Genomic DNA, 18,443 nt, shown 5'->3' on the forward strand with positions numbered 1-18,443 from the left:
GCACGGCATCTGGAACTTGGCAGAGCTGGGAGAGAACAGGTGAAAGGGATTCGGGTAGATACTTACTGGGTGGTCCGCATCAAGCTCGGACCCGTACATGAGAACTCTGCGAGAGCACCTGTCTAACTCGGAGATCTTCCGAGGGAACCACAGCACGTCTTCCAGGTCTGTTGAAAACAGTGCAGCTTCAGTCGCGTCAGATCACAGGCTCTGCTCTCCCCCCTTGGCAACATTTGTCAGACTGCAAAATCACACAACAAGCCCAAAAAAAAAAACCAAACAAACAAAAAACCACCCTTGCCTTCCTCCTCCGTCCAAAGGTTCTCAGGCGGATTCAGGGTCACGATGGTGGTCTGAAATTTCAGCAACTGAATGAGCTCGTTGAACTCTGTTTTGCCACACTCGCAGTCCACGAAGATTTCCACTTCAGAACTTCTTCGCCGGGATTTCCTGGATTCAATATGAACCATGTTGACATGTTTTTCCTGTGGACACATGAGTAAAAGCTCTGAATCGCCCTCAGGTCACCGTGAATGAAATGCTGGTCTTGTGCAGTTGTGAAAGAGGGAAGTGTCTAGTACCTACAGAAGAGGAGTGACTAAGCGTTGGTGGACTAACGGGTGAGAAGGTTGCCAGCTACTATTTTTATTAATAAGGAAGACTAGTTGCCGTGTCTCCAAGTGGGTTGTCCTGTCTCATAATAAAGAGAGGAGGGCACTGAAGACCTATAAAAGACACGATAAACTACATCCTGATTGTCAGCCTCATTTCTCAGAGGGGTCCACATCCCACTGCTACTGAGTGAAGATTGACAAGGACATTAGACTGCCTATTACATTACCATAATGTCATATCCTAAAATTTGTATTTTCTTACCCTTGAACAACACAAAACTCCACATCGCCATCTTACAGTCATGAAAGGCTTACTTTGAAAGTTTAGGAATAAAGCCTCATCTAGAGCCAGACATAATGACTCAGACCTAAAATCCCAACACTGGGATGGCAGAGGCGAGAGGATTGCAAATTTCTCTAGGCCACATAGTGAGACCCTTTTATATATAATGATCATTTAAAAATAAAAAATAAAGCAACCCTTTTAAAAAAAAGTGAATAATAGAAATGACAGGCAGAAAACAGGAGGGTGTGCAAAAATGCCTAAGGCTTGGAAAACATTGAGCAAAGCATAACCCAAATTTTAGGGAAACAGGGAAGCAGTCAATGAAGAGGCAGGGCACCGTAATAATATCCACTAAATAGGACCACATTGTAACCCCCTTTGCATCCGCCAGGCTAGCTTCACCTGGAGATATATTCCATAGCTGTCCTTTTGTGAGTCTCCTTATAACAAGCTATTCCGGGAAGAACAGTGACTTTAATGCTTAAAGATGTGGTTTACAGGCTACGACCCACAGCTCCAGAGAAGCTAGCTAACAAGGAGGATCCTAAGAGGGACACATGGATCGCCCTGGGAAGGGGAAATAGATGAGATTTCCAAGAGTAAACTGGGGGTGGAGGGCGGGCAATGGAGGGTAGATGAGAACATAAGGGAACGGGATGGTCGAGCTGGAACAGGAACAGAGTGGGAGAGCAATGAAAGAGATACCATGATAGAGGGAGACATCATGGGGACAGGGAGAAACCGGGTGCTAGGAAAGTTCCCAGGAATCTACAAAGATGACTCTAGCTTAGACTACTAGCAATAGCGGAGAGGGTGCCTGAGCTGGCCTACCCCAGTAGTCAGATCAGTGAATACCCTGTCATCATAGAGCCTTTCTCCAGTAAGTGATGGAAGAAGATGCAGAGATCCACAACCAAACAAGCTCCAGGAGTCCAGTCAAAGAGAGGGAAGAGGGATTCTATGAGCAAGGGGCGTCAGGATCATGATGGGGAAACCTACAGTGATAACTAAACCAAACTAGTGGGAACTCATCAACTTTAGACCAACACCTGTGGAGCTTCCATGGGACTGGCCTAGGCCCGCTGCGTAAGCCACACAGGTGTGTAGCTTGATCTGCTTAAGGGACCCCCTGGCAGTAGGATCAGGATCCATCTCTGGTGCATGAGCTGGCTTTTTGGAGCCCACTGCCTATGGTAGGACACGTCGCACAGCCTTGAGGCAGCGGAAGGGCCTTGGACCTGCCTCTATCGAATGTACCAGGCTCTGCTGACTCCCTGTGGGAGGCCTTACCTTCTTGTAGGACGGGATGGGGGGTGGGTTTGAGGGAGGCTGGAGGGGCAGGAGGAGGGAAGAGAGAGATCTGTGACTGGTATGTAAAATGAATTTTAAAATTTCTTAATAAATATACATATACATATATATGATTTAAGAAAAAAATGTAGTTTAACAGGCTACAATCCACAACCCCAGAGAAGCTAGGTAAAAAGGTTGATCCTAAGAGGGACACACATGGAGGACCCCAGGAAGGGAAAATAGTTGAGCTCCCCTGGGTAAACTGGGATGGGGTAGAAGGGAAGGTATAGGGGATGGGAACAGGAGGGACTGAGATGCCCAGTGGAGGGAGGGACAGAGAGGGAGAGCAATGAAAGAGATATCTTGGTAGAAGGAACCATTAGGGGGTTAAGGAGAAACCTGGTGCTAGGGAAATCCCCAGGAATCCACAAGGATGATACCAGCTAAGACTCAGCAACAGTGGAGAGGGTGCCTGAACTAACTTTCCCCTATTATTAGATTAGTGACTACCCTAATCGTCATCATAGAACCTACACCCAGTAACCGATGGAAGGAGATGCAGGGATCCACAACCAAGCACTGGGCTGAGCTCCTAGACTTCAGTTGAAGAGAGGGAGGAGGGATCACAGGAGCAAGTGAGGTCAAGATCATGATGGGGAAAACCACAGAGACAGCTGACCCAAACTGAGAACTCATGGACTCTGGCCTGTCAGCTGGGGAACATGCATGGGGCCGAACTAGGCCCTGTGAATGTGGGTGACAGTTATGTGGCTAAATCTGTTTGGGGAGCCCCTGGCAGTGGGACCAGGACTTATGCCAGGTGCATGAAATGGCTTTTTGGAACACATTCCCTAGGGTGGGATACCTTGCTCTGCCTTGACACAGCGGGGAGAGGATTGGTCCTGCCTCAAATGAGTATGCCAGACTTTGTTGACTCCCCAAGGGGGGCCTTACCCTCTCTGAGGAGTGGACAAGAGGGGGTTTGGGGGAGGTGGGGGTGGAGAGAGTGGGAGAAGGTGAGGGAGGGGGAACTGAGATTGGGATAAAAAATAAAAAGAAAAAATTTTTTTTAAATAAGTAATTTTTTTTTAAAGTGGTCTAAGTTTCCCATTGGTACGCCTTTCTCCCATGATGACTCTAAACTAAGGTCCTCTCCATGCCCTGCCCCATCACTCCAGAGACCCTCTGGATCTCAGCACAGTTTCAGATACAAGCCTAGATGTTCTAGCTCTCTTTTTTTTATTAAGCTTTGCAATAATGCCGTATTTTATAAATTGGCTAATGTAATAAAAGTGGGGTTAATATTAAGTTCAAGGCCCAAGAGACTCCACATTCATTGTGCCATTTGGGGCTTTTAATGTTTGCTTGAGTCAGAGTGGATCTTCTTAGACCAGAACACTGAGGTCCCAATGGGTTAAGAGTTTATCTAAGGCCTGGTGAGTAGCTATGGCAGAGTGCAAATTCAAAGAGCAAACCCTTTCTCCGGGGATTTCTCCACTGCACCCAGCTGTCTAATTGAATTGGCTTGCCTTTGGGCATTGTGTGGACACAGCCCCCACATGGCATAATTATGTGTAAAATACTACTCCAGATTTCCATTAACACTGCTAATGGTACCTGATCCTTTCTTTAAGGCCAGAAAGGAACGAGAAAACATTTTCTGAATCAGGTTAATCCCCCATCTGTGATCATCTAGAGGCGTCACAAATAATGCCTCCTGTCTGCATTTAACACTCTCATATTATTTCACCCCCAACAACCTGGTTAGGTAGGAATTATCATTATTGCCATTTTTACAAACGAGGAAATTGAACTGAGGAGGAGGTAACGGTCCGACCACCAAGCCAAGCACAGGTCCAAATTCCCTAACTGTGTGTCTACTATACAACTGCCCAAGGCACCAGGAAGAGACAAACCCTTCATCTTACAACTCTGGCTACCAGCCATTGCACTCAACACATTCGTAAGGGTTTTTACTTAAGGTGTGTTGACGCCCACAGAGGTTTCCTGGTGAGATCTGAGCTTGCTTTACACAACAGGGCTGCATAAGAGAATGGACTGACCACATGCGTGGTTACCAGGTGTTTGGAAGGGTCTGTACTTGGCTGTGCTGGGGGAGGTCTTTTGCTCTACCCCTTGGCATTCCTATACATAGCCCTTTAGAAGCGACAGAAGGGGCTGGTGGGTTTTGACCCAGACCCTTCAGAGGCTATCCTGTGTTTCTATCTGTCTCTTTCCTCTATAGGTCTATCTAATTATTTCTCACTTCTCCCTGCTCAAGAGTACCCTGCGGGGGGCAGGGGGGAAGAGTGGGGGCAGGTCCCCCATAAAGATGGAGGAAACAAGGTATTCCTCTTCACCCAAGTTCTTTATTTAGGACTTAAAACAAGGACTTACGCCGGAGACTATGCCAGACCTTTCTCTAAGACACTCCTTCAATATATAGATGGACAGTAATTCTGCTTTACATAACACACATTATTAAGGAAGCACCTGTGTTCACGTATCCCACTTTATGCAATAAATATGCTCTCATTACATGAGTGCAGTTCAAATTTGGTAAACCAAAGCAGGGTGAAGACTCTTGATATTTTGAAGCACCTTTGGCATGTGTGTGTGTGTGTGTCTGTCTGTCTGTCTGTCTGTGTTTGCATCTTCAACTGCAAAGCTCACATTTTTGAATTACAGGCTTTCTCACCTGGCAGCAGTGAACAGGGTTCCTAGTAGGCTAACTCGGAATTAATAAATCACAGTTCACATGGACCTGCTTATTTCACTGTTGGGCAGAGCAAACTTCCCCTTGTAAAGCCTGGTGACAATTTGTTCCTCTGATTTTTTTTTTTTCCCGGTATTATCCAGAACTGGATTCGGATAATGCCTTCAGAGCAGGTGACAGGTCTGTCGCCAGGCACACAGCCACCTGAAAGTCACATCAGGGCGTCCTGCATTTACCTGGAAGAGCCTCAGCACCTTCACCAGCCCACCGACCTCGTTCTTCAAGGAGAACACCACTGCTGTCTTGCCGCTCTCCGTACCGTCGCTTCTGCTGTTCTCTTTGCTTCCTTTCCTGTCCTCATTTCTGCTGGCCAGAGCTTTATTTAGCTTCAAGAAAGTAGAAGCACAAAAGTCATTTAGATTCCAGAGGTTTCTATAATACAATTCTTCTAGAGATTCCACTTGAATGCCGGAAGCCCCACCCACCATAGACGCTCAAAGTGGAGTCCTTATGGCGCTCAACTGTCTTAAATACTAGTCTGACTATGGTGAGATCCTCTTTGCACTGTTTCAAGGTCGTGTCTAGAGAATTAACTTAAGGGAAGGGCAGGTTTCCTTTAGTTTGATGGTGACAAAAACCTGATTATCAGTAAGGTCAGTGGATCGCCACCATCCTAGTGCTGCGACCCTTTAATACAGTTCTTCATGTTGTGGTGACCCCCAACCATAGAATGATTTCCATTGCTACTTCATAACTGTCATTTTGCTACTCTTATGAATTGTGATGCAAATATCTGATCGTTCTGAGGGTCTTAGGCAACTCCTGTGAAAGGCTTATTGGACCCCAACCCCCTCCCCCCCCCCCGTAGGGGGTCATGACCCACAGGTTGAGAACCACTGAGATGGTCTAAAGTAATATATGGATAATTCCTGCCTCTCTCTTCAGGCTAGTTTTGCAGCATAAAATCTGATTATTTATCTTAGTTGGCTCATATGTAAACCATATTGATTAACCATATTGATTAGCAAATGTACCAAACAACACCAAACTTAGTTTTGGCAAGAGCAAATGTAGCTTCAATGAAGTCTCTAACACAAACGTATTTATTGCATTCTGAAACACATCAGTACATGTATAGAAAAGGATAATTTCTCCGTTGAGATCCACATTACCATCACAAACCATCAATCTGAACCTGCCTGCCCACTAAGGAAGTCCATGACAGGAACAGTGTGCCCAACCAATCTCTCTGTGGAAAGTTGATTCTTCAAGTTAACTAGTCCATTTCAGTTACAAATAAAACAGGCAGTTGGAAAGGCAGAAGAGAGAAAAAGAACCAGCTAGCTAATCATTAGGAACAAACAAGAGAATCTGGGTAATAACTAAGTTCTTCTGGCTGAAGATAAAAAGAACAGATTCTAGCAATTCAGAGCACATCACAGAGTTTGAAAAACAAAGCTGGAAACTTTTCATTTGACAGACAATGTAAAATTATGATGGTCTGTTTTGTACTCATTACATATGAATGCAGAGTTGGGCAAACAGAGAACTGTCTCCCTAGCTAATGGCAGGATAACATAATCACACCAATCTGCTACGTCCTCGTGGAACTGAGACCCCCACATTCATATGGAACGCCGTGAAAAGGGATTTGCCTTTGTCTTCCTTCAATTTCTCTACCGGCTTTATTTTCACACATTAAGATTGCCTCCCTCGCTGAATTTATATATAATAGGAATGGACATTTTATTATTTATGACTTGAGGGAGCGACGGAGTGTATGCCGACATTGGCATTTGACAGTATGTTTTGTCATTAAAAGCTCAAATGTCCTCATATTCTCAACATCTGCTTCAGTCTCTCCGCACAATCCCCAGATCTCATATGTCTAAGGAGCACTTTTATGTGAAAGGGTCATACATTACCCATAACTGAGGGTTTTGTGTGTGTGCGTTTCCCTCCTAGCAGTCTGTTATGACTGCAGAATTCCTCAATGTAACATCTCATCCAAATATTCATGATGCCTGAGTGTTAGAAAATCTATTTTACATTTTGGCCTCATTTCCACAAATTGATTTAAATAGTGCTAAGAAAGTTGCTATGACTATTTTTCAACATTTGTGAGGTAATAAGTAGAAGGCACATATTTGGAACTGTGGTATTAAACTTGATTTTTTTTTCTCTGACAAGCTGAATTTGGAATCTGTCAACAAACAAGAAAGACAACAGTGAACCATCCCCTAAAAATTTTAATGACAGAAGCCTGGATATATTTTTATTGCATGTTAGTAAAACAAAAGTACTGTTTTTATTAAATCTCATGACTATTGCTCATGTTAGGATCTAAGCCTCTGCAAAAACTGTATCTTTACAGGTACCGTTCTCTAATGTCAATATTTTAAACACAAAAAAAATCTTGTAAATATTGAAACAAATCTTTCATTATTTCATCAATTAAACAATAAAGGGGCAGTAATGTGGCATGCAGGAAAACCTCTGAAGGGCAATGGTTCCTCTTTTATTCCAAAACCTGCACTTAAACTCAAGAATACACATTCTATGTTTATGGACAAGTCTTTCGGGGGGCGGGGGGGGGGGGAGCGGGAGCGGGATATAGGAGACAGTATTGTCTTGTAGAAACCATAGAAATACATTTAATTCTTTCTCCCAAATCTTCCCATTGGCCTTTCAATGTTCGATACTTTAGGAGCGAATTTGGGACATAGGCTCACATAATCTTTCAATCTTCCCAATAGGGAACTTCACTTTCTATTTGAGGAAAGTTTATCTCCTAGCAATTCGCCCACTTGCTTTACTTTGGGAAGAACTAAGGTAGACAGAAGGGAGATCGTGAGACAAGACTACAGAGAAGAAGGGAGTCGAACTGCATGCTTACTGTACAGCAGGTGTCCATATGGTGAGGTTAAAACAATTGCTGCCCTAGAGAACACTGGAGAGTGCCAGATACTCACTGTTGAGCTGCCGATTAGCTGATGCTCTTCCGGCACCGCTGAATCCAGGGACAACCCTCTCCTGGCCCAGTATTTACTGGAAAACATCATCATTGCGGGCTGCATGGATCCCGACGTAATTTTCTTTCTCAGCAGCAGGGGGGACCAGCGGGGCAGCCTTGGCAGAGATGAAGAAGGAAGAGGCCAGAGGCAGCAGCCTGCTCGGGGCGCTGTCCAGAAACTCTGGTGCTGAAGAGCAGTGCGCTTCCTCCTCCCTGTGTTCCTTTATGAGAGTGACTGGGGACTGATGGAAAGCTGATTAGAAAAAACTCATTTCTGGTTGCTGATGGCCACTGTCAGATTACAGATCTGAAGCCTGGGGTTATCTTCACTCATGATGAGATTTGTTTGTTTCATGGGTCGAGTAGCTCTTTGGGAGGAGATGATGGAGAACAATACATCAGGGTTATTTTATTTCTCTTGCAACAAAACACCAGTCCGCTAATGTTAACTCTCAAGCATGGAAAGTTACCCTCGGCCTTTAAGTAACTATGAATTGAAGGACTTTGTGCTTTCTAATGGTAATAAAGATAATTTCTGAAAAGGTTTTTCTGAAACCTGACATGTTATGATGTGCGATGGCTTTCAGAAGAGGTCTGTTTCCAAAACCTATCCTGTCTCTATGTAGAAGGATACTCAGGCTATTGTACTGAAGAAATGAGAGGCTTGGACTAACCCTCTAGAATGCTCTTCACTAAGAAAGGAATATACGGACACAAAAAGTCCATAGACCTGTCATTCCTTTGATACTTTCCGTGAATGTTCCTCTCTATCTGTGACTTGATCAGATCCAGTGATTTGACAGGCATAGATAAAATTATATTCTGACTTTTCCAACTTTGGAAAGCTTGCCAATCCTTTGGAGAATGGAAAATTCTTCACCGAGTATGTTTGTTTAACTGAAGAAGTAAACAAAATATGGGCTTGTACAGCTTGTTTATGCAGAAAACAAAATGAGGATTCTTTGAAACAAAACTGTGTGTGTTAACATTGATTGGGTTTTGATTGTTTCTGGAGATGTGGGGGTTTATAATTATTATTTGATCCAACTCTGGAAATAATCATTCAGCTTGTATTTCCACTGAAGACCAACGCTGAAAGGCTAATAAGAAAAAACAAGCACTACTAAATTAACTGAAGTAATCATAAAAATCACAATTGACATTGCTAAGTGCCAGTTTCTATTCTGAACACTTTCTATGCACTTTTATAGGTCAAAACATGATCATAACTCTTGCAGAGAGTTACTGACATTTGGGGTGTGTGTGTGTGTGTGTGTGTGTGTGTGTGTGTGTGTGTGTGTGTGTGATCTAAATTCAGGTGATTTGGTTCCAGGATCCTTGTTCTCCACCATGACGTTGTACAGTCTCGAGTACTCCAAAAAAGAAGCACGTAAACAAAAGTGAGCTCAACAGACCACGGATTATAGAGCCATACATAGAACAGATGTATAACTCAACACAAATTTGTTGAGCTCTGGGTTTGTATTGAGTAATGAAACTGAACCCTGTGGGTGCAAAGGAGCATAAGACACAACACTGACTCACAAGGAGATCACAGTCCAGCTGAGAGAATCAAGTGTACGATAACTAAGGGAAATGAGAGATATTGACTTCCCTTCAGAAGACATCAAAAGCACAAAGCACAGGGTGGTCAGTTATACATATGGAATCCAGAGACTCTGGGGGGAGTTGTCTAAACTGAATCTTTAAAAGTCAATTTGGCAGTATCATAGGAAACTGCAAGGAGACAGTTTGAAGTGGAAGAAACAACATAACAAAATGTGTAGGGAACTGTTACCACTGTTACTGTTCCAGAATGATGTAATCTGGGTGTAGGGCAAGGATATCCCATAAGACAAAAGTAGAAAGAAGAGCAAGGTCTAGATTATGAGGAGATTTCCATGACACCGTGTAGTTTGGCAGTTTATTACCTTTTCCTGTAAGCAAAAGTCAATTGGAAGGGCTTTCTGCAGTGTAGTAATGGAAACAGTGGCATTTTAGGACAGTAGTACTTTGGAAGAGGACTTCATGATTGAAGATAGAAAATGGAACTTAAAATAATCCAGCCAGAAAAACAACCACCTAGATTAAGTTGGTAGATAAACAATGCAATGAAAAGAACCAGAAATGTGAAAGTCCAGAGGATACTGTCCCTGTATAGGTATGGGAGCCAGTAAAAATAAAATAAAATACTGGGGACCACAGATCAGTGACTCACTCAGTCCTCCCCAGAGAAGCTTTGTCTTGCAGTAGATGGTAATTAAGCCAGAATCAAAACTGGACAATGTGCCGAGAATGAAGAACTAGGCGTGCTCAAGCCTAAATGGAATGTCTTTATCAAACACTTCCCTTCAGGGTATCAATGCAGAAGCAGCAGCATAAAGTGTGTAGAGTCAGAGGTGATGGGTGTCTCCAAGGAAACAGTGTCATCCAGACACTAGAGGACCGATGCCCATGTGAACCCACAGAGATTGTGACAGCATGCACAAGACCTGCACAAATCCAACCCAGACAAAAGTCCCAGCCCAGTGAAGGGAAGTGGTCACAAAGTTCCAGCCCTAGCCAAGAAGCCATTTGCAACTGATAATTGCTAGGAAAGGGAAAATCTGTCTTCTCCAATCAAGTGTCATTGGGTACATCAATCACACTCCAGGACAGGCCTCATGCCCAGACACAGTTGGACGTGTGTGTGTGTGTGTGTGTGTGTGTGTGTGTGTGTGTGTGTGTGTGTGTGTGTATATGTATGTATGTACATGTGTGCTCATGCTTTTTGTTTTGGTATTTTTTTTACTTTATTTTTTTGTGCTTGTTTGTTTGATTCTTTGTTTTTGTTTCTTGGGGATTTTGGGGGGGGTTGGGGGTTTGTTTTTAAGAAAGAGAGGGAGGGAGAGAGAGAACATGAGTAGGGTGGATAAAGAAATGGGGAGGATCTGGGATAAGCTAGGGAAGAAGAAAAATATGAACAAAGTAAATTATATGGAAAAGAGTATATAAAAATGCCAAAAAACAAAGAATATTGAAATTCATGTCAGGCAGTGGTGGCACATGCCTTTAATCCCACTTGGGAGGCAGAGACAGGTGGATCTCTGTGAGTTCCAGAATAGGCTCCAAAGCTACAGAGAAACCCTGTCTCAAAAAAACAAAACAAAACAAAACAAAATATATTGAATTGAAATTCATTAAAATTGTAACCACTTTTGTTCATTTAAAAAATATATGGAAGCAACATAAAGGATTTCCTTTTCTTTTTACCGAGTACAGAATAATATAAGTTCACAAGCAAGAGCAACAAAAACTAAAAGCTTAATGGGCTATAAAAGAGCGATCAAAGACTTTGCAACATGAGAAAACTGCATTATCAAATAAAGACTGAGAAGCAACTTGTTTACACTTGAGGGTCCCCTGAATGCTCTGCATCTCTCTAGCTGTGGGTAAATAGAGAGGTCTGTAAAAAAGTTGTCTGAAATCTGCAAGCAGTAGTCAGACAATTCCAAATTCTACAAGAAATTTGGTCATCAATAGAGTGCGGTACTTCATAAGGACAGGCACGTAGATAAATGGCCTAGATCTGATAGCCTGTAAGTAATCCACTATATTTGTGATCAATAATTTTCAAAGAAAGGCTCCAAGATAATACAATGGGAAAATAAGAATCTAAACAACTAATCATAGGGAGCCCAATCCCTATGATACGTCTACAATACAACCCCTAAATCTAAGGCTCAGGGAAAGTCCTGGAAGAGAACAGAAAAATGTTAGAACCAGAGGACCAGGACACCTGCCGCTAAATACTATCTTCTAGCCTTGAAAGGGAAGCTGCCCCCATGAAACTTCAGCAGTATTGGCTGCCTACACAAATCTGCATAATGAAACATGCCAGTGTGGATTGGGGGAGATTCATAAGGTCCCACCCACTCCAAGATGAAGAACTACAGGCAACCAATGACCATTGGGATAAGCCCTCTGATAGGTTATTCAATCCCAATGGGTCAGCTCTAATCACACATACAGACAAGCAACAACAAATGGACTCAGTAGGTTTTGTGTGCCTGTGTGCGGTGTGTGTGTGTGTGTGTGTGTGTGTGTGTGTGTGTGTGTGTGTGTGTAAAACAGTAATTAAAAAAGCAGCAGCCATGGATTTGACGGGGAGTGGAGGAGACATGAGAGGAGCTAGAGGGGGAGATAATGGAAATATAGTACTCATATCTGAAACTATCAAAAAAATAAAAATTTAAAGAAAACGACCTATACTATAGGAGAAAATAATCTGTTTATCTCATCCTGAATAAAGAACTCTTACAATTCAGCAATTCATTTGTGGTACTGTAAAGTAATGTAGTCACTCCAGATAATAGTCTGGTGATCCCTCAATATATCATATGACCTAGAAGTTTTTACCCCAGGTATGTGGAAAATAATGGAGTTGTTTTGAAAAGACAATCTGGCAGTTTCTCAAGACTTGGGTTAGCCAGAACTCAACAACTCAACTTTTGGGTATACATCCCCCAAAAGTGAAGACATAACCACAAAGATTGTACAAGATTGTTCACAGCAACATTATTCATAAAAGAGAAAGTAATTCAAAGATCACCCACTGATGAGAAGACACGCAAAAAAAAAATATGGATTATAAGTTAACAATCACTTGATGGTGCAAAGGAATGAAATATGCAATCCCCTAAATTCATGAAAGACCACAGTATGGGTGAATCTTGAAAACATTGTGCTATGCTAAAAAAGAAGCGAGACACAAAAGAATCATGAGTCTGCATGATTTTGTTGATATGGAATGCTTAGGTGTGAAAATAAACAATAAAAAAATGAGAAAGGCAAGGCAGATTCATGATTGCCAGAGGATACAAGGGTAGGAATGGAGAATTGCCACAGGGTTTCTTTAAAAACAATCAAAAAATACAATCTAAAAATTGGTGATAATTGCTGTCTTAAGTGTTTCATCTGTTGATAAAATACTCTTGGAAAAAAAAACAATTTAAAGAGTGTATGAGTTTATTCTAACAGACTCTTCAAGGGTATAGTCTATGATAGCAGAGATGTCAGGGCAGCCTTAGCTGGAAGCAGCTGATTACATTTTATTCACAAGCAGGACACAGACAGAGATAAATGCAAGTATACAAGCAGTCAGCTTCCTGTCTCCATTTTACACAGTTCAGGATCCACCCACTAGGGAATGGTTTCATTCACAGTTAAGATAGATCTTTCCACACGAATTAATGCAACCAAGATAATCCCCTTTGGACATGCCCAGAGACCCATCTGCCAGGTAATTCTGGATTCTGTCAGGTTGACAACACTAACCCTCACAGCTGCATAACTCTGTGAGCATGCTAAAAGCCACTAACTTGAATTCTTTAAAAGTGGTTATTATAAATGTTGACTTTTGTACTAAAACAGTGGGACAATTTTTAAGTGATTTTATGGTAGAGGAATTATATCTCAATAAAGTTTTATATTAAAATATCAGTTAGAATCTCATATTTCCCTCCCCTATTGTAGATAGCCAAGCAGATTCCTCATCTTCTTTGTAGATACTTACATTCTGGGGAGAAAAAAAAAGGTAAGACACGGGATATTTAACACCAGGCACAGTTGAAAACACAGGAGAGAATAATTAAACAAGTCCACACATAGGGCTGTGAGGCTCCTGGACGTGGAAGGTGGAAAACCACGTATTTGACTTCAAGCCAGATAAGGGGCCAAGTCCCCTTCAGAGAATCTGACTATGCTAAGAATGGCGTGAGGAACATTGACTACAAATACTAAGACTGGGGGCTCTAAACACAGTGAGGCAATCGCACAGTGACACTCTCACTGCTCAGAAGCCCATTGGAATCCTTGGTAAAGAGCGTGAGGTTGGATTCCTGACAACACAGAAAACCTTAGTAAGAAAAAGCCAAAGAGGAACAACTCGATTGAAAATTGCATTTACAAAGTCATGATAATACACACACCAATGACCAATACCATCTCAATTGTATGGTAACATAGAAAGACAAGAAAACGTGTGTGTGCGTGTGTGTGTGTGTGTGTGTGTGTGTGTGTGTGTGTGTGTGTGTGTGTGTGAATAGTGGGAACTTTGGAGAGGACAAAAAGAGGCACAGATTCATCTTTTAAGATGAGACGTCAATAGTTAATGAAGAAAATTGAAAACCAAAGTAGCAATGCACACAGAGATGTGGAAGTGAATACCAAATTATCAGCAGGCAGTTGGAAACTCGCCATTTGAGGGAAGAACTAGAGGATGGGCAAAGGAAGATAGTTTCTCATAACAAGAAGTTCCATGAGAGTCACATGTATGTGTGGCCTCGATGACAAGAATATAGATGCCTAAATTGTATTGCATAAATAACACGTTGGCTTTAATAAACCTGAGTCCAAACTTTAGCTCTGATACTTGCCTTAGCTCTGCTTTATTTATTACAACTTTGTGGAACTGGGAGGCTGATCAAATTGAGGATGTATGAACTGTTTAACATGGCAGATACTGGATGCTCAAAATGCTAGTTAAATCCCTGTGTCTACCTCATTGAACCAGGAGCCAGAACGATACACCAGGCACTGGCTGGGAATGTTTAGCAGAACTTAAAAAAAAAAAAAAAAGGAAGGTACTCGATTTTATTGGTGATTGTCCTCATAGTCAATGAGCAGGAAGCCTTTAGTCATGAGGGGAGATGTCAGGATGGGTTTGGAACAATTAACTAAAGAGGCCAGGAAGTAGAAATGAGTGGGGGAAACATAAAGTGAAACATTGTTAGATATTATCTCCAATATAAGATCCGATAGGTGGAACAGAACCATGTGACCATGACCATGGTAGTGATTGGCTGAGACATGGCAGGGTCTACAACTTTGAGGTTAAGTATCGAGTGCCTTTCACCATAGGTATCTTTTGTCATTAAGGGTAACAATGAAAGCAGGAGAAACACTATCAACCAGTCCTTAAGTCATTGTAAAACAGAAATGGATCTTGGCAGCAGCAGGCTATGGGAATAAAGACATGGAAAATGTAGTTGTAAATACTAAAGGTAACGTTTATAAACCGAGAACCGAGGAGACGTGGAAGTGCCCATGGTACACAACAGGAGTTTTCCCATCTTACCAATTTCTGTTTTGTAGATAAAATATGAGGACTAAGAACTTCATACTCTTCCTTTGCATGCCACTCACCTTGACTATCCTGGCTAAATAAGAAACTGACTGGAAACACGGGGCCACCAAGAGAAAGATAGGCTGGGTGTGTACGCCACTAGAAGATAAGGGGCCTAGCATGCATAATGACCTGAGCTGAGCCACTAGGATAATGACTTAATTAGAAATTTGCCTTGCAACTCCCCAGTAAGAATAGAGAGCAGGCATGAAATGTATGAGTGGGATGCAGTCTGAGCGTGGATATATTTGAAAGGGAAGCAGTAGTGACTGTTCAGAGGCTGGGATGCCACAAAAGTCTGATCATTTTTTTTTCTTGAATAACTTGTCATCTTGATTTTTTTTTTTTTTTTTTTTTTTTTTTTTTTTTTTTGGTTTTTCGAGACAGGGTTTCTCTGTGTAGCTTTGCGCCTTTCCTGGAACTCACTTGGTAGCCCAGGCTGGCCTCGAACTCACAGAGATGTCATCTTGATTTTAAAACATCATTCCAGTATTTCACATTTGTGTCTCTATCATTGAACAAGGCGATAGAAAGGGTTGAATTTTCTAATACACACCAACTCAATAATCAGTGTGTCCGGATGGTTTCCACTGACATCTGACTCCTGGATCCCATGGGGCACGTACTTCAGGCTCCTCAGCAGGAACAGCTCAATATTCATACCACCCACTTCTAACTTCTCTAACCACTTACTTTAATAGAGCAACTTTCTAGCCTATTTCACATGATTTAGTATTGTAAGAGCTTATTAACAATAGGAAATAAAGTAAACCTGCAATGATTTCCTTTAAAAAAAAAAACCCACACGAGTTTCTATACAGCATCATTTTGTTTGCCAGACATTTCCCAGCTAACACGTGTACAGTTAATGAAGTATGTATCTATTTGAGATTCGTTAGAACATAGTAGCTCACCAGTAATGTCACAGAACAGTGGACACACACACAGCAACTGAGGACCTGCATTCTTGCACATAAGCAGTAAGAACAGATGCTTTGTACATGTATAGCTTTAAATGGTTATCTCCCTATATCAACATAAAAATGCTTGAAATGCAACTGGACACAGCCAATCCTCATAACATTTACATTTCCAATACACATTCTGCCTTTTCCTTCTACTTCCTTAATTCTACGCTTTGAAAAGCCCTTGCTGACCCTAGGAAGGAAGACGGGCTTCTCGTTCACTCTCTTCAGATAATCACAGTCCTTACCTCTCTCAACTTAGCTAGGCTATCATGGGGCAAACCGCTGAACCTGGATTTGGAAACTTAAGTACAGTGGATGTGATGCCTGCTTTTGGTTGTCAACTTGACTATATCTGGAATTAAAACCTAAGCAGCAGGGCACACCTGTGAGGGACTTTTCTAGATTGGCTCATTCGAAGATGGAATGCCCTCTCTAAATCTGGGCCACACCTTCTGGACATGGAAGAGAGCAGCTTTGCCTTTGCCTGCTTGCCCCCACTCTTGCTGACAAGTTCATATACCCCGCTGCTAAGGCATTTCTTCATTGATATTACAGCCTACTTCTCCAGGATTTCAACATGCAAGATGACCAGCTGAGACATCCAGCCTCATGGACTCTATTGGATTCTTGGACTTTCCATCAGGAGACTGCCATTGTTGGGCTAGCCAGACCACAACAATCTTCCTGTAATACTGATCTGCAGCATGTTGGAGCTGTCTTGAATACACTCACTGCTGTGCTGTGGTGGAAACAGGCTCACTCTGACTTCCAGGGAGTATGGTTTTCCCATCTTGCAACTCAAAAGAATAAATCCAGAACGTCACCAATGTACTCTCTAACCCTGAATGTGAGGAACTATTGACTATGAATTAAAAAGTAGAAATATTTGGCAAAAGTCCGTCTTTGTGATAGAAAACCCAATCACCAAAGGAGATGAATGCTTGCATTCATTAAGATGTAATCGATACTATAATGTTAAAAATGCGAATGGGTGAGTTCAGTAATCTCATTTGTTTAATGTTGGTTTCAACACACAGAGCCCTGCAATTCCCATTTCCTAGACTCGCCAAAGACTACCAGATATTTCTCAGAAAATCGGGCAGAATGTGGGAGGACCAGGTGAAAGAAGACAACACTCTTCTCCGCAGCTGGAAATGGGAACCAACTGATCAAGCTGCTGTGTTCAGAATCTCTGTGGGCGGCTCTGGTCTTATTCACATGCATTTTATTCAATAATGGGAGACAAATCTCCTGTGATGAAGTCTTAAGGAGCATACATGTTGTTGGTTCTGAGTCTTTATGTGATCGGAGAAAAGCACAAAAAGCATATACCCTATCCGGGAGGAGGGAATGAAAAACCAGGCAGGGCAAAACGTTGTCAGGGGCCATTTGGAAGAAACCACCACAGCTGGTCGGTGGTCACTGAGAAGGGAAATGAGAGCTACTGACAGGCAGACAGTGGACATCCAAAGGGAAACAATCTGTGACAGACAGAGCCACAAAGGGCCAGAAGGATATCTTCTGTGTGCTTCTAGCTGAGGAATAATCATGGTAAGGCAGGCTGTGAGCAAGTTCTGTACATCCAATGTACATATGAACTCTATATTCATGGGGATGACAGACAGGCTGTGAGCAAGTTCTATACATCAAATGTACATATGCCCTCCATATTCATGGGGATGACAACCTGGCTGTGGTCCAATAAGTAGCTGACTTCCTGCACAAGAATAGATACCATGGAGGCCAAGCAGAAACCCAGACCATGAGAGCTGAAATCAAAGACATGTTAGGACAGGCTTGAAAGCATGGATGACAGGGAAGAAACGGAAGCAGAGGCAGAACTGGAAACTGACAGAAGTCTGTTTGAAATCACAACAGGGGCTTTGGGCAAAACAGTAAAATGACAGATACCTTCTGTACCTTAACCTCCAGGAGTGACGGCTGCCAGAGGAGGAGGAGGAGGAGGAGGGAGATGATCAGAAAGCCATGCAGTCCCACTGGCCCCACTCCAGAGGTAGGGCACCTGGGTGGGCCCTCAGGCCCTCCCACAGTCCTCCTGTCGAGTTGACATCTCTCTCATGCGCCCTTGCACTACACCTGCTGGGAGGCATTACACTTTGGAGAATGTCCCATGCTAGTGTTTCTTCACTCTTGCCGAGATTTGGGGATCACAAAAAGTATTCTTATGAAGGTGGTGTAATTAGACACACCATTTTCAGAAATATAAACTTAGGTATCTTTCCACTTTTTCATGAATCAATTCTTAGAATAGATGACTGAATGCTGAAGACTCTATATATGAGTGTAAAATACTATGTAAGTATACTTTAATACATTTCTACTTAAAAAAAATCAAGGGGAAAAATCTCCATAAAATAGGCTGTCACT

The 18,443-nt window shown here is 42.4% G+C and overlaps 1 protein-coding gene across 1 annotated transcript in view; it reads right to left on the minus strand.

Annotated features, from left to right (window-relative positions):
- Window positions 1-8,118, minus strand: part of Tph2 (tryptophan hydroxylase 2) — a 102,469-nt gene extending 94,351 nt beyond the window's left edge. Inside the window, exons 1-4 of the mRNA XM_052753384.1 lie at window positions 7,882-8,118; window positions 5,146-5,295; window positions 302-485; window positions 67-167 (exon numbers count right to left, since the gene is read on the minus strand). Coding sequence (XP_052609344.1) covers window positions 67-167; window positions 302-485; window positions 5,146-5,295; window positions 7,882-7,986 — 540 coding nt within the window. The 5' untranslated portion in view covers window positions 7,987-8,118. The remainder of the gene's footprint in view (window positions 1-66; window positions 168-301; window positions 486-5,145; window positions 5,296-7,881) is intronic.
- Window positions 8,119-18,443: the final 10,325 nt, after the last annotated feature.

This window comes from Peromyscus californicus, unplaced genomic scaffold, assembly GCF_007827085.1.
Source record: "Peromyscus californicus insignis strain IS unplaced genomic scaffold, ASM782708v3 Scaffold_24__1_contigs__length_46423439, whole genome shotgun sequence".
Classification (NCBI taxonomy): Eukaryota; Metazoa; Chordata; class Mammalia; order Rodentia; family Cricetidae; genus Peromyscus; species Peromyscus californicus.